Source organism: Heterodontus francisci, chromosome 15 (assembly GCF_036365525.1).
Source record: "Heterodontus francisci isolate sHetFra1 chromosome 15, sHetFra1.hap1, whole genome shotgun sequence".
Lineage (NCBI taxonomy): Eukaryota > Metazoa > Chordata > Chondrichthyes > Heterodontiformes > Heterodontidae > Heterodontus > Heterodontus francisci.
Genome location: NC_090385.1, coordinates 65,045,322 through 65,067,106, shown reverse-complemented (window position 1 = coordinate 65,067,106; position 21,785 = coordinate 65,045,322). Strand labels below are relative to the sequence as shown.

General features: G+C 46.5%; 1 protein-coding gene across 2 annotated transcripts in view; it reads left to right on the top strand.

Moving 5' to 3' along the window:
* Positions 1 to 21,785, top strand: part of chm (CHM Rab escort protein) — a 152,473-nt gene that overhangs the window by 89,797 nt on the left and 40,891 nt on the right. For both annotated transcript variants that reach the window (XM_068047686.1, XM_068047685.1), the window contains exon 9: positions 10,533 to 10,610. In XM_068047686.1, the coding sequence (XP_067903787.1) occupies positions 10,533 to 10,610 (78 nt within the window). The remainder of the gene's footprint in view (positions 1 to 10,532; positions 10,611 to 21,785) is intronic.

Sequence of the window (21,785 nt, the reverse complement as noted above, 5' to 3'; positions counted from 1 at the left end):
TAAGACGGAGATGAGAAATTTTGTCTCTGAGGGTTGAGAGTCTTTGGAACTCTCTTCCCAGAGAGCAGTGGATCCAGGGTCGTTGAATATTTTTAAGGCAGAGTTAGATATATTCTTGAGTAACAAGGGAGTCGAAGGGTATCGGGGGTAGGCTGGGAAGTGGAATTGGGACCACAATCAGAACATCCATGATTTTACTAAATAGCGGAGCAGGCACGAAAGGGCGAAATGGCCTACTCTTGCTCCTAATTTGTATGTTCGCTCCTTCCCCACCTTTCCAGAACTATAATAGGGTTCCCTTACCCTCCCACCTTCCATCTCAGCAGTTTCCACATTCAACAGATCAAACTCTGCCATCTCTGTCACCTTAGATGTGCTGCCACCACCAAAACACATCTTGCTCTCTCCTCGCCTTTAAATTCTTCAAAGGGACCATTCCCTCCTTAACACCCTGGGTCACTCCTCAATAATCCCCAACACGCCTTTCCTTTCCCATGCAAGCACAGGAGATGCAACACTTCCCCTTTTACCTTTTCCCATCCCTTCCCTTCCCACCTTCCAAGATCCCAAACACTCCTTCCAAGTGAAACATCGATTTACTTGTACTACTTTCAATTTACTATGCTGTATTCACCATGGGGTCTCCGACATTGGTGACACTAAACGCAGATTGGGTTAAATCTTTGTGGAACACCTCTGTTCAGTCCGCAAGTGTAGAGTTTCAGTTTAGTTTAGAGATACAGCACTGAAACAGGCCCTTCGGCCCACCGAGTCTGTGCCGACCATCAACCACCCATTTATACTAATCCTACACTAATCCCATATTCCTACCGCATCCCCACCTGTCCCTATATTTCCCTACCACCTACCTACACTAGGGGCAATTGCTAATGGCCAATTTAACTATCAACCTGCAAGTCTTTGGCATGTGGGAGGAAACTGGAGCACCCGGAGAAAACCCACGCAAACACAGGGAGAACTTGCAAACTCCACACAGGCAGTACCCAGAATTGAACCCGGGTCACTGGAGCTGTGAGGCTATGGTGCTAACCACTGCGCCACTGTGCCGCCGGTGGCTTATTTTATTTCTCCACCCCATTCTGCTCTGACCTCCCTGTCTTCTGCCTCCTGCACTGCTTAATGAAAGCTTGAGGATCAGCACCTCATCTTTTGATCGGCACTTCATTGCCTTCCAGGCTCAACACTGAGTTCAACAATTTCAGATCATAACCTCTGCCCCCTGTTTTATTGACAGCAGCTTCTGATGATGCTTCTGTTGTAGTTTACAGCTGCTCTAGACCCGTTATTTTACTTGTCCCATTATCTCTCCCTTTTGCCTTGCCCCATCATTCCTTTTCTCATTTAATCCGTCCTGCCTTTCACCCTGTGCCAGACCTTCACTTTTTATTCTTTCCTCCTTTACCACCCCCTCTTTGCCACTGTACTTAGATAAAACCTGTTACATATGTAACATTTTCCAGTTCTAATGAAATGTCATCAACCTTAAAAGGTAACTTACTTTTCCTTCCACAGATGCTTGCTGACCTGCTGAACACTTAAAACATTTTCTGTTTTTGTTTCAGATTTCCTGCATTCACCATATTTGACTTTTTCGTTTATTACTTGTGTCACTAGTTAACATTTTGGTCTTTCTGTGATTTTCATGATAACCAGCAGCACTCCTGTGATTTAGCTATCTGCAGTCTTATCCTGAGTACTCAATTATAAACAGCATTCATCACCTACACTAAATATTATCAAAACTTTAAATTATGGTTGCCATGTGCAGTAACTTTTCACTGTTTAATAATGTAGTATTTCATTTTCCATATTAATGTGAAGTGACTGTTATAGTTGAAGACAATATTGCTGGAAACAAATGGTTTTATATAGTTTTGATGAACATCAAGCATCTAAATTAATGTCTGTAAACTTTGCGCCTCTTGAAAGGCTTAAGGCAATTTGCTGCTTTATATCCACCTACTTTGCTGAAAAGAATACAGAAAATCATAGGTACTGTGATGTAACTTGCATCCAGCAACCCTGTATATAGTAACTGTAATCCACCATCGTCTAACCATTTGTAAGAGGCACAACCATCCTAGTTTATTTTTTGAGAGCTATCAGAATAATTTACATCCAAAGATAGTCTTGTGACTACAATGAGTTTTGTCTGTTAAAAGTAATCCGATATTGACCAATTTAAAAAATATTCTTAAGGGATATGGGCATCGCTAGCAAGGCCAGTCTATCCCTAGTTGTCCTCGAGAAGGTGGTGATGAGCTGCCACCTTGAGTTGCTGCAGTCTGCGTGGTGAAGGTATTCCCACAGTGCTGGTAGGTATATAGTTCCAGGAGCGCTATAAGATTAGGAGTTCCAGTATTCTGACCCAGCGTTGATGGAATAGTGATACGTTTTCAAATAAGTATGTTTTTATTTTTTATTATTTTTCTAGAGATACAGCACTGAAACAGGCCCTTCGGCCCACCGAGTCTGTACCGACCATCAACCACCCATTTATACTAATCCTACATTAATCCCGTATTCCTACCACATCCCCACCTGTCCCTATATTTCCCTACCACCTACCTATACTAGGGGCAATTTATAATGGCCAATTTACCTATCAACCTGCAAGTCTTTGGCTGTGGGAGGAAACCGGAGCACCCGGCGAAAACCCACGCGGTCACAGGGAGAACTTGCAAACTCTGCACCGGCAGTACCCAGAATTGAAACCGGGTCGCTGGAGCTGTGAGGCTGCGGTGCTAACCACTGCGCCACTGTGCCGCCCTGTGTGACTTGGCGGGAAAGATAGAGGTGGTGGTGTTCCCATATGCCTGCTGCCTTTTGTCCTTTCAGCTGGTAGAATTGGCAGGTTTGGGGGATGCTGGCGAAGGAGCCTGGTCAAGTTGCTGCAGTGCTTCTTGTAGATGGTGCACGCTGGTGTGCCAGTGATGGAGAGTGTAAATGTTTGCAGAGGTGGATGCAGTGCAAATCAAGCAGGTGGCTTTGTCAAGCCTCTTGAGTGTTCGAGTTGCATTTATCCAGATAAGTGGAGCATTTTGCTTTACACTCCTGACTTGTGCGTTGTAGATGGTGGAAAGGCTTTGGGGAGTTAGGTGTTGAGTCACTTGCCATAGAATATCCAGCCTCTGACCTGCTCTTGTAGCCACAGCATTTATGTGGCTGGTCCTGTTAAGCTACTGCTCAATGGTAAGCCCCCTGGATGTCGTTGGGGGCATTGTTGACGATGGTAATGCCATTGAATGTCGAGGGGAGGTGGTTAGATTCTCTTGTTGGAGATAGTCATTGCCTGGCACTTGTGTAACACAATTGTTACATGTCACTGTAAATGTGTAATGTCCCAAAAATAAATATTGCAGTGTAGTTACATTAATGATGAATTTTAATTTTGTAGCATGAAATCTTCGTGTGAGCATTTGCAGATTGGAGGTTTCTGTTTGTCCTGAGCTGAATATGTACTTTTTTATGTCGAGATCTTGGAGTGCATACAAGAGCATGACCAAAAATTAGATGGCAAACGGAACTGGAGCCATTACACAGCCTTGCTTGGTACCATTAGTGATAAAAAAGGCATCTGATAAGGTACTATTCTGCATCACACTGGCCAGCATACCATCGTGAAATGAGCGGGTGACCCTGATCATTTATTCAGGGCAGCCATGTTTGTTCAGCACCTTCTACAGGCCTTCACGTTTGCTGTGTCGAAGGCCTTGGTCAGGTCAACGAACACCATATGGTTCACTCATCACTTCTCTATGGGTGTGAGGCATGAATAACCTACCGGTCGGTGTCATATTTAGCAACTGGACGAATTTCTCCTTCGCTGTTTAAGATCAATCTGCAACATCAAGTGGCAGGACAAAATCCCTCACACGACGTTCTTGCAAGGTGCCGCATGCCTGTGTTAAGAGTTTGTTCATCAGTGCTCATCTTCGCTGAGTCAGCCATGTGGTTCAGATGGAGGATTCCCACATACCAAAGGTAGTGTTCTGCAGCCAGCTGAGTATAGCATTACAGTAATGTGAGGAGGGTTCGAAGGGCTCCCCTCTTTTCCCCCTCCTTGTTTGACCATAAGTTTATTTCTTTTTGGAAGTGCATATACTTGCCACTTCAGTGAGTGTTTAAATGTTTAGGCGTTGTGATCGTTAAAAACAATCGAATAGATTTTCTTGAAACTAACAAAGCACGAGGTTAGCTTTATTGCAATTAAACTGATCTAAGTAAAATAATAACATACGCTCCAACTTTCTCACACACACAAACACCCCCACACGCACACAAATAGGTTACAGAGTGGTGAAGGATAGGTTGGTCGAATTAGAGTCCAGAGAAATAAAAGGGGTATGGAGTCTGTGGAGGTTTATGACTCGGCTGAATTTGTGATCCAGAGACTTCCGATTTGAAGGTGTGGACTGCTGATTTGGTGGTTCTCTTGGAGACAGCAATGTGGCTGATTTCCTTCAAGGAGTCTCTGTCTGCAGCAGAGATATGCTTCGATGATCACAGTCAGCAGACAGGGTTTGAAGCTTGCAAGGTGGATTGGGGGGGAGAGAGAGTAAAGAGGGAGCCTACTTCGGTCTTCTCTTGTCAGTGTCACGCTGCTTGTCTCATTGCTGTAGAGAAAACACCAGCTTAGGTCCACCATCTGTGTGCTTATCAGATGACTATCACCCAGCGATTCAAACATGATAATTACCACTGTGTATTCCTTTTGCAACTTAATCGGTCCATGTCTAGGAATTCCCTTCTCTCAACTAGGGTCCTTTTCAAGTTATTAGGTTTGAGTGGTTCATCTCCACCTGTTTAATGTTCAAGTGATGGCCTTGATGTCTTGCTGATGGGAACAGATTCCCCAGGTTATTCTTGATGGGTCTGTGCAGACAATCCATCTCAACCTCAATGTATTGGAATGTGGAGTACACTGATGCAAATGGGGTGGCCATCCTTACCTGCTAGTATACAGTCACTTTTTAAAATTTAATTCTGGTTTCCAGCCAATGGATTAAAAATCATTATTCGACATAGCATCTTTTCGTGACAATGGGAACCCGCACAATAAGGTGTCCCAAACTTAGATACAAAGACATTCTGAGAGCCAATTTCAGAGCCTGTAAGTTGGACCCCACTACATGGGGAAAAAACAACCATGGACAGATCCAAATGGGGAGCTGTCCGTCATCATGCACTCTCAACCATCATGCACTCTCAACATTTGGGCAGAAGAGAGTCCAGGCCCCAATAGGACAAGCGAGCACGCCGCAAAATCAGTGCCTCAGCCACCCCTCTAATAGTGACTTCATATGTAACATTTGCAATGTGATCTGTAAATTGGTACGAACACGCAGTTAATTTACTTTCTTTCCCTCTGATCAAATTTCTCTGTTTTTTCAACCACCTGTCTGTAACTAGATTAGTGATTTGAATTTCTTTCCCTCCCTTAAATCCTAATAGTAAATAACCGCTTCAACAACACTGATTTTAAAGTTGTTTATTAACACACTACTAAACTTCACCACGCACGCTTACAAACTTTCAGAGAACAGTTAAAGGCATTAAAAAAAAGGTAACATTTATTAAATAGAAACTTATCTTTACTAGTTAGTATGGATTTCAGTTAAAGCGAGTGTCCATAAATATCAAAAAAGTGTTCAAAAGTTGGAGATCACCGATTTAGAAATGCCAAATAGAGGAGGAGCTGTTGGAGATATCTCTTGCAAATTCCTTTTTCTTTGCACTCTCAAAGCTAATAATGGAGACTGCTAAATTGCTGAAGTTACCTTATTTTAGACAGAGAGGAAACAGATAGAAATCAGACCTTTTCTGCTGTTAGTGCAGCTTGTCTTCGGGTTCGTTTGTTTCTTGCTCGGTTTTTCAAAGTATGCCTTTTTAATTTTTCTTGTTCAAAAAGCCTTAGAGAGAAAAGTCAATGCAGCTTGAAGACCGGCTGTGGCTTCTTAATTTTTTTTCCTATTGAAAAGGCTGAAGTCTTTGCAGGCTGTGGCTTCTTGCAGGAAGAGATGTCTCTAGCACAAGGCAGCTATATAAAAAGACAGGCTGTACTCTCAAATGGTTACAGATTTGAGTCCAGCAGGTTGAATATGGGATCTCCTGGGTCCTAAAGCTGGACTCTTCTCAACTGGCTGTCCCACCTGACGTCTCCTCCATTTAGAGAATCAGAACACAGAAGTACAAATTAATACTCAAGTGGACAACGTGATTCACAAGGGGGTTTGCATCCATTCATGACAAAATCCAGATTTGGTTTAACATCATATCTGGGATGACACCAACCTCGATGGAGAAGAACCAGTCTCCTTGCTGAATGCTCATCCATCAAAGCGATGGGAGAATCCATCAGTGTGAGAAGGAATTGCTGTATTTTATATTGTTGGCAAACCCAGAATGGTCACTGATCAATTGAAAGTACTTCTGGATAGTAAGAATCTGACTTTCTGATCAGGTGGATCAATCCCAATTCTGACGAATATTGCATTGAATTGGGGCAGAAAGCTTTTCACGAAAAATCTTTAAACTCTGGAGTATTGAAAGAAGTTTGTTCTTTTTGTACTGCGTACCATTGAGGTTTGCCTGCTACAGGTTCTGTCACTTGCAGTCTGTATTCTTAATTGAAATCCCTCAAGGCTTGCAAATATTAAATCTATCTTGAAATATTAGCAGTTCTTCCCTTGGTATGGCTTATTACATTGCTTTATTAGGTCAGGCATACTATATCACCTAAGGTGCAATATGCTCTGCTAATGTATACCTTTAAAGGCACAACATTAAATTGATCTTCCCTGTTTGTTAAATAATCGGTTTGATACGAAAGCGCCTCTTTTGTTAAATATATTTTTTGCGGATTCATTTTTGTAAGATTGTAGAAATGTTAAACTTCAGGGTTTTCAAAGGGGGTCAAGTAAAGGCCACCTGACTTTGAAAAACAGTCCCTGGAAATGTTTTTTTAAAAGGGCTACTGAGAGTTCCTGGAAGGACAACAAGCCTTTCTGGTAAACCATTGACTTCCAGCAACAACAACAAGCCTTTCCGGGAAAGGACCTGACTTCCAGCTCAGTCAACAACAGTGAACTTCCAAGGAAGGAGAGAAGACTACAACTTAGCTCAGCTTTCCAGCAACACTCTAAAAGACCCTGAGAAGGCCACTGTGGCAACTCATCTCGTCTCCTGTCTTTGAAGAAAAGCCTGCTAAATTAATTCTCAATGCTACTTAAAAAAGAACTCTTCTAAAAGACCCCAGTGATCTGTCTACATGTACTCCGAGGCTAGACTGCATGCCAGTTTTGGAACATAACATATCTCATCTGTTTTTTATTCTTCAAGAATGAGCAAATATTGAGCCTAAGGAGTTTTTTTTGTAACAGCTCTAAACAACAGTCCCTTTCATTTTTCCGCTTAACCTTTGTGGGGCTAAAGTAAAAAGGGAAGTTTTAATATTTAAATTTGTGTGTTTATGCTTTACTTAATTACGGTTAAGACTTGTTTTATAATAAACTGATCTTGTTTATTAAAGAAACCTGGTTGGTGTGTTTTATTCTGGGATAAAAATAGAATCTATGATTGACCGTATCGGTAAGTGTGAAAAAACTTAAATATATGTTCTGATCAGCGGAGAATTGGAACTAGAATAAAAAGTGCACTCCTCCCGCCTTGCTCGGCACAGTTTGTAGTTTGGTCCAGGAGTTTTGTAGATTGGGATGTGCTAGTCAGTTTGAGTGCAGATCAGAAGCATTTTTAAGATTGTTGTGCATCTGTACTTAAGTATAATGTCCAGAGTAGACAGCTAAGCGATCTCTCAACCAACGGATCAGATCAAAGCTCTGCAGTCCAACCACATCCAATTGTGAATGGTGGTGGACATTTCAATAACGAACCAGAGGAGAAGGCTCCACAAATATCCCCATCCTCAATGATGTAGGAGCCCAGTATATTAGTGCAAAAGAAAAGGCTGAAGCATTTGCGACCATCTTCAGCTAGAAGTGCTCAGTGGATGATCCAGCTCAGCCTCCTCCTGAGGTCCCCAGTATCACAGATGCTAGTCTTCAGCCAATTCGTTTCACTCCACGTGATACTAAGAAATGGCTGAAGGTGCTGGATACCTCAAAGGCTATGGGTCCTGACAACATTCCGGCTGTGGTACTGAAGACTTGTGTTGCAGAGCTAGCTGCTCTCCTAGCCAAGTTGTTGCATTATAGCTACAACACTGGCAGCTACTTGACAATGTGGGAAATTGCCCAGGTATGTCCTGTGCACAAAAAGCAGGGGAAATCCAATCCGGCCAAATTACTGCCCCATCAGTCTACTCTCGATCATCAGCAAAGTGATGAAAGATGTTGTCGACAGTGCTAACAAGTGCCACTGTCAACCTGCTCACTGGTGCTCAGTTTGGGCTCTGCCAGAGCCACTCAGTTCCTGACTTCATTACAGGCAGGGTCCAAACATGAACAAAGGAGCTGAATTCAAGAGATGAGGTGAGAGTGATTTGTAGCAACTGACTGAGTGTGGCATCAAGGAGTCCGAGCAAAATTGAAGTCAGTGGGGTTCGGGGGGAAACCCTTCGCTGGTTGGAATCATGCCTAGCAAAAAGAAAGATGGCTGTGGTTGTTGGAAGACAATCATCTCAGCTGCAGGACATTGCTGCAGGTTCTCCAACGTAGTATCCTAGGCCCAACTATCTTCAACTGATTCATCAATGACCTCCCCTCTATCGTAAGGTCAGAAGTGGGAATGTTCACTGATAATTTTACGATGTTCAATACCATTCATAACTCCTCAGACACTGAAGCAGTCAGTGTCCATACGCAGCAAGAGCTGGACAACATACAGGGTGGGGCTGATAAGTGGCACATAATCACACCACACAAGTGCCTGGCAGTGGTGATCTCCAATAAAAGAGAATCTAACCATCTCGGCTTGATAGTCAACGGCATTGCCATTGCTGAATCCCTCACTATCAACATTCTGGGGATTACCATTGACCAGAAACTGAACTGGAGCATCGACATAAATACAGTGGCTACAAGAGCAGGCCAGTGGCTGGGAATTCTGAGATGAGTAACCCATCTCCTAACTCCCCAAAGCCTGTCCACAATCTACAAGGCACAAGTCAGGAGTGTGCTGGAATACTGTCCACTTACCTGGATGAGTACAGCTCCAACAACTCGGGAAGCTCAACGCCATTCAGGACAAAGCAGCCTGCTTGATCGGCACCCCATACACCACCTTAAACATACACTCCCTCTACCTCCGAGGCACAGTGGCAGCAGTGTGTACCACCTACAAGATGCACTGCAGCAACTCACCATGCCTCCTTCGACCTCTACCACCCAGAAGGACAAGGGCAGCAGACGCGTGGGAACATCACTATCTGCAAGTTCCCCTCCAAGCCACACACCATCCTGACTTGGAAATATATCGGCGTTCCTTCTGTGACTAGGTCAAAATTCTGGAACTCCCTTCCTGACAGCACTGTGGGCATACCTACACTACATGGACTACAGTTCAAGCAGACAATTCACCACCACCTTCTCGCGGGCGATTAGGGGTGGGTATCAAATGCTGGCCTTGCCAGCAGCATCCACATCCCATGAAACAAATCCAGAAAAAAGTGTATCATTTGAAATATGTTAATATACATTATACTGCCAATGAAGTGTTGCAGCAGAGGTGACTAAACAATGGTGTCTTGTAACATATAAATTAGTTAAGTGTAATAAAAATGTATTGCTTCTCTTCAAATCATCGTGCCCCTTAGACAATACATCTTTTTCAGGGACATCTAATAGTTAATTCCTGTAATATTAGACTCCACGATGTTTATATTTTCAAATCTGCTAATTCGAACAAAGCACCTGTTGGTACACATTTTCAGTTGGATTCTTGAAAAGCTATCAAATGTGGCAAAAATAATTAGTGCCTTTTGTTTTGCTGTACTTTGTATGATTATCATCGGCACCAAACAGTGCACTAGCATTGAAAAAAAGCTTGCTTTAACCAGCAGTTACAGTGATGTGAATTGCATCCAGGAAACCTGCCATCCACTGTGTACTGTCATTGCAATGTGCCATATTTTGAAGGTAATTAATATTTATAGGAGATAGTATCATTATAGTTTATTTTTTTGAGAGCGCTATCAGAATAACTTGCACCCATAGGTGAAATACAGTTCCCAACAGAGTTATATTGGATAACTGCAACATATGAAACAATTGTCTTAGACTTAAAATTGCAGAATACAGCTCAGGAATTTGGTGACTAAGATTGTTCAAAGGGAGAGGCGCTTTAAATAGTTGCGGTATTTTACAGATGGTAAATTGATATTTTTTGGAACATTTCAATGCTTGCCTATAAACTGAAATGCAGCTAATAGAACTGAAAGTAGGGAGCTCAACCTGAGTTATAGTGTTAATTGTTGTCATCAGTTTTAAATGTAAAATGTTAGGATATTAATTCTTGGTAATAAAGGATATTATAGTATGTACTTTGTTCTACAGGATGTCTGCAGTCTTTGGTGGAACATACTGTTTGCGGCATTCAGTGCAATGCCTAGTGGTCGACAGAGAAACGGCGAGGTAAGGACAAAGGCAATGACCTGCCTTTCACACAGCATATTGGGGAAAACTGTATAAGGGCTCATGAAAAAGGAGCCTTCTTCTGAGATCATCTATGGTATTAATCAAAGATCAGCCTTGATTAAAAGTTATTTGTGTAAAGGTCCGCCAAACAGGGAAACTCAGTCCAGAATATAGAAACAAAATTAATTTTCCTGAGATATTACAACAGCTCCTGATCACCCAAGCTTGGAAGACAAATCATTTGAGCTGCCAGGGGCTAGTGATGAGTGATGTTAGTTTTTCCTTGTGGCCTTACCTACACTAATTGATTTTCATCTGAAGACAAAAAGGCTCTCTGTTGTTGCATTTTATAAATTGAGTTCACCAAAAGATTCACCAGATTAATCGCTGTTGATAATGCATGTCATTCCAAAAAGGAAAAGACTTTAATGAATTTTTTGAAAGTTCATTGCAGCAAACAGGGTCGCCCCTTCCCATTAGATAAACCCTTTTATCTACAGTGGTAAAATTCAGTCCAGGGCTATGCAGCTGTATATCCCATTTGAGATGAGTAATAACTGCCCTCAGGAGTTTCATAAGGGAATGATTGAAGAAGACTGTTTGTGCAGGGTGTAATGTCAAATGAATTGTTCTATTTGTTCTGTTACTTTCACTTCGTTCAGATGTGAAATATCTAGGTGGTACAGGCTATCAGCTACTAACTTCAGAATAAAAACTTTTAGAGGAATTAGTAGTACAATCAAGGAATATTTGTAGGCTTAAGCTACTGCTCCCAAAACGTAACAAATCAAATTGGAATGCTCGGGTGGTTTATACAGTAGAATGCGTTGAAAGATAGTAACACATGGAGGGAGGCGGTGGTATAGTGATAATGTCACTAAATTGGAATCCACAGGCCCAGGCTAATTCTCTGGTGACAAGGGTTCGAATCCCACCACTGCAGATCGTGAAATTTGAAGTCAATTAATAAATCTGGAATTTAAAAAGCTGGTCTAATGGTGACCCTGAAACCATTGTCGATTATTGTAAAAACCCATCTGGTTCACTAATGTCCTTACTGCTCTGGCCTACATGTGACTCCAGACCCACAGCAATGTGGTTGACTCTTAAATGTCCTCTGAAGTGGCCTAGCAAGCCACACAGTTGCATCAAACTACTACAAAGTCTAAGAAAAGGAATGAAACCGGGCAGACCACCTGGCATGACCTAGGCACTGGAAACAACAACAGCAAACCCAACCATGTCTACCCTGCAAGCCCTCCTTACTAACATCTGGGAGCTTGTGCCAAAATTTGGAGAGCTGTCCCACAGACTAGTCAAGGAACAGCCTGATAGTCACACTCACGGAATCATACCGTACAATGTCTCGGACACCACCATCACCAGAGGTGGAGGGAGGCACAGGGGTATTCAGTTGGGAGGGAGATGCCCTCGGAGGCCTCAACATTGATTCCAGACCCCAGACAGTTTTATGACATCGGGTCAAACATGGGCAAGGAAATCTCCTATTAATTACCACCTACCACCCCCCCCCCCCCCCCCGTCAGCTGATGGAACGGTGCTTCATGTTGAACACCAAGTGGAAGAAACACTGAGGGTAGCAAAGGCACAACAAATGTACATTTTTGTGAAGAAGCTTTTAAATGAGAAAATTAATTTATTGACTTACTTTCTCGTCACTGTGTTGGACACTGAGTGAGATACCTGGCATTTTTTTGCTTATGCAAGTAGTCGGTGTTTGCCCGCACACTTGTTGCAGTGATGTGGAGTATTCTGGATAGATGTCCATCTGTCAGGAGTGATCCTTGTCGCCCACACCCCTCTCTCACCTCCCTGTCCCTCTCACTATGCTGCCCCTCGCCCTCCCCCCAGCCCGCCTCCTCGTCTTCCACTCTCACCCCCAGACTCTCACTCACCTCCACACTCCTGCTCTCTCCCGCCCCCCCCTTGCGCTCGCTCTCGCCCCCCCCCTTGCGCTCTCTCTCGCCCCCCCCTTGCGCTCTCTCTCGCCCCCCCCCCTTGCGCTCTCTCTCGCCCCCCCCTTGCGCTCTCTCTCGCCCCCCCCTTTGCGCTCTCTCTCGCCCCCCCACTTGCGCTCTCTCTCGCCCCCCCCCCTTGCGCTCTCTCTCGCCCCCCCCCTTGCGCTCTCTCTCGCCCCCCCCCTTGCGCTCTCTCTCGCCCCCCCCTTGCGCTCTCTCTCGCCCCCCCCTTGCGCTCTCTCTCGCCCCCCCCCCTGCGCTCTCTCTCGCCCCCCCCCTTGCGCTCTCTCTCACCCCCCCCCTTGCGCTCTCTCTCGCCCCCCCCCCTTGCGCTCTCTCTCGCCCCCCCCCCCTTGCGCTCTCTCTCGCCCCCCCCCTTGCGCTCTCTCTCGCCCCCCCCCTGCGCTCTCTCTCGCCCCCCCCCTGCGCTCTCTCTCGCCCCCCCCCTGCGCTCTCTCTCGCCCCCCCCTTGCGCTCTCTCTCGCCCCCCCCCCTTGCGCTCTCTCTCGCCCCCCCCCCTTGCGCTCTCTCTCGCCCCCCCCCCTTGCGCTCTCTCTCGCCCCCCCCCCTTGCGCTCTCTCTCGCCCCCCCTTGCGCTCTCTCTCGCGTCCCCCCTTGCGCTCTCTCTCGCCCCCCCCTTGCGCTCTCTCTCGCCCCCCCCCCTTGCGCTCTCTCTCGCCCCCCCCCCTTGCGCTCTCTCTCGCCCCCCCCCCTTGCGCTCTCTCTCGCCCCCCCCCCCTTGCGCTCTCTCTCGCCCCCCCCCCTTGCGCTCTCTCTCGCCCCCCCCCCTTGCGCTCTCTCTCGCCCCCCCCCCTTGCGCTCTCTCTCGCCCCCCCCCTTGCGCTCTCTCTCGCCCCCCCCCCTTGCGCTCTCTCTCGCCCCCCCCCCTTGCGCTCTCTCTCGCCCCCCCCCCCCTGCGCTCTCTCTCGCCCCCCCCCCCTGCGCTCTCTCTCGCCCCCCCCCTTGCGCTCTCTCTCGCCCCCCCCCTTGCGCTCTCTCTCGCCCCCCCCTTGCGCTCTCTCTCGCCCCCCCCTTGCGCTCTCTCTCGCCCCCCCCCTTGCGCTCTCTCTCGCCCCCCCCCTTGCGCTCTCTCTCGCCCCCCCCCTTGCGCTCTCTCTCGCCCCCCCCCTTGCGCTCTCTCTCGCCCCCCCCTTGCGCTCTCTCTCGCCCCCCCCTTGCGCTCTCTCTCGCCCCCCCCTTGCGCTCTCTCTCGCCCCCCCCCTTGCGCTCTCTCTCGCCCCCCCCTTGCGCTCTCTCTCGCCCCCCCCTTGCGCTCTCTCTCGCCCCCCCCCCTTGCGCTCTCTCTCGCCCCCCCCCCTTGCGCTCTCTCTCGCCCCCCCCCCCTTGCGCTCTCTCTCGCCCCCCCCCTTGCGCTCTCTCTCGCCCCCCCCTTGCGCTCTCTCTCGCCCCCCCCTTGCGCTCTCTCTCGCCCCCCCCTTGCGCTCTCTCTCGCCCCCCCCTTGCGCTCTCTCTCGCCCCCCCCTTGCGCTCTCTCTCGCCCCCCCCTTGCGCTCTCTCTCGCCCCCCCCTTGCGCTCTCTCTCGCCCCCCCCTTGCGCTCTCTCTCGCCCCCCCCTTGCGCTCTCTCTCGCCCCCCCCTTGCGCTCTCTCTCGCCCCCCCCTTGCGCTCTCTCTCGCCCCCCCCTTGCGCTCTCTCTCGCCCCCCCCTTGCGCTCTCTCTCGCCCCCCCCTTGCGCTCTCTCGCCCCCCCCTTGCGCTCTCTCGCCCCCCCCTTGCGCTCTCTCTCGCCCCCCCCTTGCGCTCTCTCTCGCCCCCCCCTTGCGCTCTCTCTCGCCCCCCCCTTGCGCTCTCTCTCGCCCCCCCCTTGCGCTCTCTCTCGCCCCCCCCTTGCGCTCTCTCTCGCCCCCCCCCTTGCGCTCTCTCTCGCCCCCCCCTTGCGCTCTCTCTCGCCCCCCCCTTGCGCTCTCTCTCGCCCCCCCCTTGCGCTCTCTCTCGCCCCCCCCTTGCGCTCTCTCTCGCCCCCCCCTTGCGCTCTCTCTCGCCCCCCCCTTGCGCTCTCTCTCGCCCCCCCCTTGCGCTCTCTCTCGCCCCCCCCTTGCGCTCTCTCTCGCCCCCCCCTTGCGCTCTCTCTCGCCCCCCCCTTGCGCTCTCTCTCGCCCCCCCCTTGCGCTCTCTCTCGCCCCCCCCCTTGCGCTCTCTCTCGCCCCCCCCCTTGCGCTCTCTCTCGCCCCCCCCTTGCGCTCTCTCTCGCCCCCCCCTTGCGCTCTCTCTCGCCCCCCCCCTTGCGCTCTCTCTCGCCCCCCCCCCCTTGCGCTCTCTCTCGCCCCCCCCCTTGCGCTCTCTCTCGCCCCCCCCCTTGCGCTCTCTCTCGCCCCCCCCCCTTGCGCTCTCTCTCGCCCCCCCCCCTTGCGCTCTCTCTCGCCCCCCCCCCTTGCGCTCTCTCTCGCCCCCCCCCTTGCGCTCTCTCTCGCCCCCCCCCTTGCGCTCTCTCTCGCCCCCCCCCTTGCGCTCTCTCTCGCCCCCCCCCTTGCGCTCTCTCTCGCCCCCCCCCTTGCGCGCGCTCTCGCCCCCCCCCCTTGCGCGCGCTCTCGCCTTCTCCGTTGCAGGGAGCAGGAACACTAAGCAGAGCAGCTTTGTGATTGGTCAAGTTTTCAAAAAACAAAAAAGAATCCCTAGGCAGTTTCAGCCGATAGGCTCTGGAGGTAGGATCAGCTGCTTTCCTGAAGGTTCCGCCTTTTGTTTTAAAAGCCCGCCAGAAAACTCTGAATCTGTCAGTTGGGAAACCGTTGTTCCCGCTCCCAGCGCCTGTCAGCTTTAAAACTGACTTGCGATTTGTTTAAAATACAAGCTGGAAGAAGAAGCCAATGGGAAATTTCTCATCTCTGAAATGATCAGTCACTGACCCTTGGCAAGGATGAAGAACGGCCCAGTACAGTACATCCATGGACCGGATGGAAACCTTTGGCGGGCTGGATATTGGATAACCCTGGTTTAAACTAATTTGGTGGGGTGAGAACCAGGATGTAATATTAGGAGAAACCAAGGTGCACAGAGAATTGGAAGAGACAGATAGCAGTAGAGTAGGCAATAATGGAGTCAGAGTACGAAGGAATGTAATAAGGCCTAAATTAGGCTTACTGAGCGTGTATGTGAATGTGCGGAGTGTGATAAATAAGGTTGGTGAGCTTCAGGCACAGTTAGCCATATGGAAATGTGGTGCGGCGATAACGGACACCTGAAAAAAGGGCAGGGCTAGGGACTAAATATTCTTGGATACTCGGTGTTAGGAAAGCAAGGAGGGATGGTAGCAGTATTGATTAAGGAGAATATTAGTGTTGGAGAGAGCATGTCCTCGAGGGGTCAAGGTGGATAATTCATTTGCTGACCAGGTTGATTATCGAAGGTTCAGAGGGGAGTGAAAAAATAAATGAGAAAAACGAATAGACTATATGAGAAGAGACTGGCAGCTAACAGAAAAGGAATCCAAAAGTCTTCAATAGGCATATAAATAATAATAGAATGATAAAAGGAGGAGTGGAGCAGTTAGGGACCTAAAAAGCAATTTACGCATGGAGGCAGCGGGCATGGCTGAGGTACTAAATGAGTACTTTGTGTTGTTTTTACCAAGGAAGATGATGTTGCCAATGTCATAGTGAAAGAGGCAATAGCTGAGACACTGGATGGCTAAATATTGATAAAGAGGAGGTATTAGGTTGGTCGTTCTTACAATTGATAACTCCCTGGAACTGGATGAAATACAGAACAAGGATACTGAGAGAACTAAGTGTTAAAATTGCGGAGGCACTGGCCGGAATCATCTTATCCTCTTTCAATACAAGAGTGGTGCCAGAGGACTGGAGAACTGCAAATATTACACCCTTGTTCAAAAAAAGGTGTAAGGATCAGCCCAGCAACTACAGGCGAGTCGGTTTAACCTTGGTGGGAAAGCTTTCAGAAACGATATTTCGGGACAAAATTAAGTCACTTTGATTTGTGCAAATTAATTCAGGAAAGCCAGCAGAGTTTTGTTAATTGTTCTTAACTAACTTGATTAACCCTCTCTGTTACCGCATCAAAAAACTTACTGAAGGTAATGCGATTGTGGCGTACGTGGACTTCCAAAAGGCATTTGACAGAGTGCCACATGACGGGTTTGTCTGCAAAGTTAGAGCTCATGAAATAAAAGGGACAGCAACAGCATGAATATGAAATTGCCTGAGTGACAGGAAACAAGAGTGTGAACAGTTGTTTTTCAGACTGGGGTTCCCCAGGAGTTGGTGTTAGGATCCTTGCTTTACTTGATATATATTAATGACTTAGACTTGGGTGTACAGGACACAATTCCAAAATTTGCAGATGACACAAAACTTGGAAGTATTGTGAACTATGAGTAGGATAATAATGCACTTAAAGAGGGCATAGATAGGCTGGTGGAATGGGCAGACAAGTGGCAGATGAAATTTAGAGTGGAGCAGTGTAAAGTGATTCATTTTGGTAGGAAGAATAAGGAGAAGCAATACAAAATAAAGAGTACAATTCTAAAGGTGGTGTAGGAGCAGAGGGACCTGCGGTTTTATGTGCACAAAGCATTGAAGGTGGCAGGGCAAGTTGAGAAAGTGGTTAATAAAACATATGGGATCCTGGGTTTTTTAAATAGAGGCATAGAGCTAAAAGTAAGCAAATTATGAGAAACCTGTATAAAACATGGATTTGGCCTCATCTGGCCGTATTGTGTCCAGTTCTGGGCACCACACTTTAGGAAGGATGTGATGGTGCAGAAAAATATCACAAGAATGAAGTTCCTTATCCCTGGAACCAGTTACATGGATAGATTGGAGAAGCTGGGACTGTTCTCCTTGGAGAAGATAAGATTAAGAGGAGATTTGATAGAGGTGTTCAAAATCATGAGGGGTCTAGACAGAATAGATGAGGAGAAACTGATCCTATTGGCAGAAGGATTGAGAACCAGAGGGCACTGATTTAAGATGATTGGCAAAAGAGCAACGGTGACCTGAGGAAAAACTTTTTTATGCAGCAAGTAGTTAGGATCCGGAATGCACTGCCTGAGAGTGTGATGAAGGTGGATTCAATCAAAGCCTTCAAAAGAGAATTGGTTAATTATCTGAAGAAAAAAGATTTACAGGACCACCGGGGAAAAGGCGAGGTAGTAGAACTAGGTGAGTTGCTAGCGCAGAAAGCTGCCATGGACTCAACAGGCCGAATGGCCTCCTTCTGTGCTGTAACCATTCTACGATTCTATTTAAGAAAGGAGGAAGAGAGAAAATGGGGAACTGTAGGCCAATTAGCTTGACATCTGTAGTTGGGAGAATGTTGGAATCTTTTATTCAGGAAACCTCAACAATGCACTTAAAAAAAAAAATCATAATGCGATGAAGTTTTGAAATCTCAATTGAGCTGATGGAACAACTGCTTTGGCATTAGCTAATCAGAGGCAACGCAGCAGAGGTGTGTGGAGAAGAAAAAATGCTGCAGCTTTAACTCTCAGTAGTCTACTTTTATCTTGCTGATAGCCAATGATAATTGAGGATGAACACTAATTGGCAGTCAGAGCCAGGTACAAGAATAATGAAAATTGGATCATTGCAGTAGTAAAGTAGATATTGGCTGCTGATTGTGACATTAAGGTACATTGTTGACGCAGTAGAGGGGAAGAGGAAATTGAACTCTGTGTTTAACCTAGGAGTAATTAGCACCCTACCAATTGCAGATTTAAGGCCAGGTGTCCTTAGGGACGAGGATAAATTATCCCAGTTTTCCTTCCTGCAAACGGTTAGTCCTTGCTACATTGAGACATACCAACTGTGCAGGAAAATATGAGAACACTTGAGGGAAGGGAAGTGGCGTTCATTGTTCATATTTGTGCAATTGTTCTGATTTTCATCAAGGTACACTTAAGTCTAATCCGTCAGTCCCTCGAGAAAATAAACTGGGTCAAGTGCCCTTGGATCATTTGAGCATGTAATATGTAAACAAGAGAAGACAAAAATTAACGAGTTTTGGCAGTCTGAGCAATTTTTGGAAGCAAAACTAAGTAGTCTAGCTTTTAAAGTGGCTTCAAGATCTCTGTCAAGTCACTGAATCTGAAATCTATAGTTTGTAAAGGGTAAGATTCTGTTTGAAATCGATGGGTAGATCCATTGTCCAGTTACACTGTTGTGTAAAGGTTTCCTGAACAGCAGTCTTCATTACCAAAGGTTCCTGTAACCTAAACAGAGAAAAAGACAAAAAATTAGAAAATGATGAAAAATTCAGCAAAAGAAGGTGTTGTCGGGTATTGTGAAGAAACAAGCTTAGCTAAAATAAAAACTGAAAGTAGAAAAGACCAAATATAGACTTTGGGTAAAACATTGTGCCACTTGCTGTAGCTATTGAAATAATTCAAATCATGAAACCCCAGAGTTAAATTTGAAATAACCACCTTGTAAAATAGATCTAAATCATATTTTCTATGTTCCCCACTCTCCTCTTGCTGTAACTTACATAAAATGAGGGTAGGAGTAGGCCCTATGACCCCTCGAACCTACTCCACCGCTCAATAAGATCATAGCTGATCCTCAACCTCAACTCTACTTTCCCGTCCAATTTCCATATCCCTCAATTCCTTTAGTGTCTCAGCATTGAATATACACAACTGAGCATCTACAAACCTCTGGGGTGAAGAATTCCAAAGATTCACAACACTTTGAATGAAGACATTTCTCCTCATCTCAGTCCTAAATGGCTGACACATTACGACCAAGTCCCCTAGTTCTAGACACTGTGGCCCAGAAAACAACCTTGTCACAGCCTTCAGAATTATTTTTTAATGAGACCACCTCTCATTCTTAACACCAGAGAGTACAGGCCCATTCTACTCAGTCACTCCTCAGAGGACAACCCTCTCATCCCAGGAATCAATCTAATAAGCCTTTGTTGCATCATAGACCCTTCTAAGGTTTAAAATATATCCTTCCTTAGGTACGGACACCAAAACTGTACACAGTACTCCAGGTGTGTTCTCTCCAAAGGACTCTACAATTGCAGCAATACTTTCTTACCCTTGTACTCCAACTCCCTTGCAATAAAGGACAACATAGTATTTGCTTTCCTTACTGCTTGATACCATTTGCTTTCCTAATTGCTTGCAAGAGTCACTTGGCAATAAGAAACAGGAACCTTTTCTTCAGTTTCCTTCCCTTTAAACATGCTGAGGCTAACCAGCTGAAGAATTGTTAGTCATAGAGTTTTACAGCACAGAAACAGGCTTTCGGCCCAACGCGCCTGCACCGACCCTCAAGCATCCGTCCAAACCTATTCCCACATCTCTGCAGTTGGTCTGTAGCCTTGTATGTTATGGCATTTCAAGTGTTCATCTAAATACTTCGTAAATGTCGTGAGTGTTTCTGTCTCTACCACCTCTTCAGGCAGTGTGTTCCAGATTCCAACCACCCTCTGGGTAAAAATGTGTTTCCTCAACTCCCCTCTAAACCTCCTGCCCCTTAACTTAAATCTGTGCCCCCTAGTTATTGACCTCTCCACTATGGGAAAAAGTTTCTTCCTATCTATCCTATCAATGCCCCTCATAATTTTGTATACCTCAATCAGGTCCCCCCTCAGCCTTCTCCGCTCCAAGGAAAACAACCCCAACCTATCCAGTCTCTCTTCATAATTGAAATGCTCCAGCCCAGGCAATATCCTGGTGAATCTCCTCTGCACCCTCTCCAGTGCAGTCACATCCTTCCTATAGTGTGGTGACCAGAACTGTTCACAGTACTCCAGCTGCGGCCTAACCAGCGTTTTATACAGCTCCATCATAACCTCCCTGCTGTTATATTCTGTGCCTTGGCTAATAAAGGCAAGTATCCGTATGCCTTCCTAACCACCTTTATCTGCCTTTGCTGCTGTCTTCAGTGATCTATGGGCAAGCACCCCAAGGTCCCTCTGACCCTCTGTACTCCCTAGGGTCCTAGTATCCATTGTATATCCCCTTACCTTGTTAGTCCTCCCAAAGTGCATCACCTCACACTTCTCAGGATTAGAGGGCAAGTTGCTGGAGTCTGTAATCAGGAATGGGGTGACTGAACACCTCGAAAAATTTCAGTTAATCAGGGACAGCCTGCATGGATTCATGACGGGAAGGTCATGCCTGACAAATCTCATTGAATTTTTTGAAGAGGTGACTAAGGTAGTGGACAGGGGAGTGTCTATGGATGTTATTTATATGGACTTCCAGAAGGCATTTGATAACGTCCCATATAAGAGACCGTTAACTAAGTTAGAAGCCCATGGAGTTGAGGTCAAATTATTGACATGGTTAGGAAGTTGATTGAGTGGTAGGCGACAGAGAGTGGGTATAATGGGTAAGTAGTCCGATTGGCAGGATGTAACTGGTGGTGTCCCGCAAGAATCTGTGTTGGGGCCTCAATTATTCGCATTATTCATTAATGACTTGGATGATGGCGTAGTAAGTCATATATCCAAATTTGCTGATGATACAAAGTTAGGTGGCATTGTAGACAGTCTAGATGATGGCATAAATTACAAAGAGATTGACAGACTAGATGAGTGGGCAAAACTGTGGCAGATGGATTTCAATGCGGGCAAATGTGAGGTTATCCATTTTGGACCAAAAAAGGATAGAGCAGGGTACTTTCTAAATGGGAAGAGGTTAGGTACAGTGGATGTCCAAAGAGACTTGGGGGTTCAGATACATAGATCTTTAAAATGCCATGAGCAAGTGCGGAAAATAATCAAAAAGGCTAATGGAATGCTAGCTTTTATATCTAGAGGATTGGAGTATAAAGACAGAGGTTATGCTGCAGCTGTACAAAACCCTGGTTAGACCCCACTTGGAGTACTGTGAGCAGTTCTGGGCACCACACCTTAGGAAGGATATATTGGCCTTGGAAGGAGTGCAACGTAGGTTTACAAGAATGATACCTGGACTACAGGGGTTGAGTTACAAAGAAATTACACAAATTAGGCCTGTTTTCGCTAGACTTTAGAAGGTTAAGGGGTGATCTGATTTAAGTCTTCAAGATATTAACAGGAAAAGTCAGGCTCGATAAAGATAAACTTTTTCCACTGGTTGGAGATTCTAAAACTAGGGGGCATAGCCTAAAATTTAGGGCCAGACCGTTCAGGGGAGATGTTAGGAAGCACTTCTTCACGCATAGGGTGGTAGAGGTTTGGAACTCTCTGCCACAAACAGCAGTTGAAGCTAGAACAGTTGT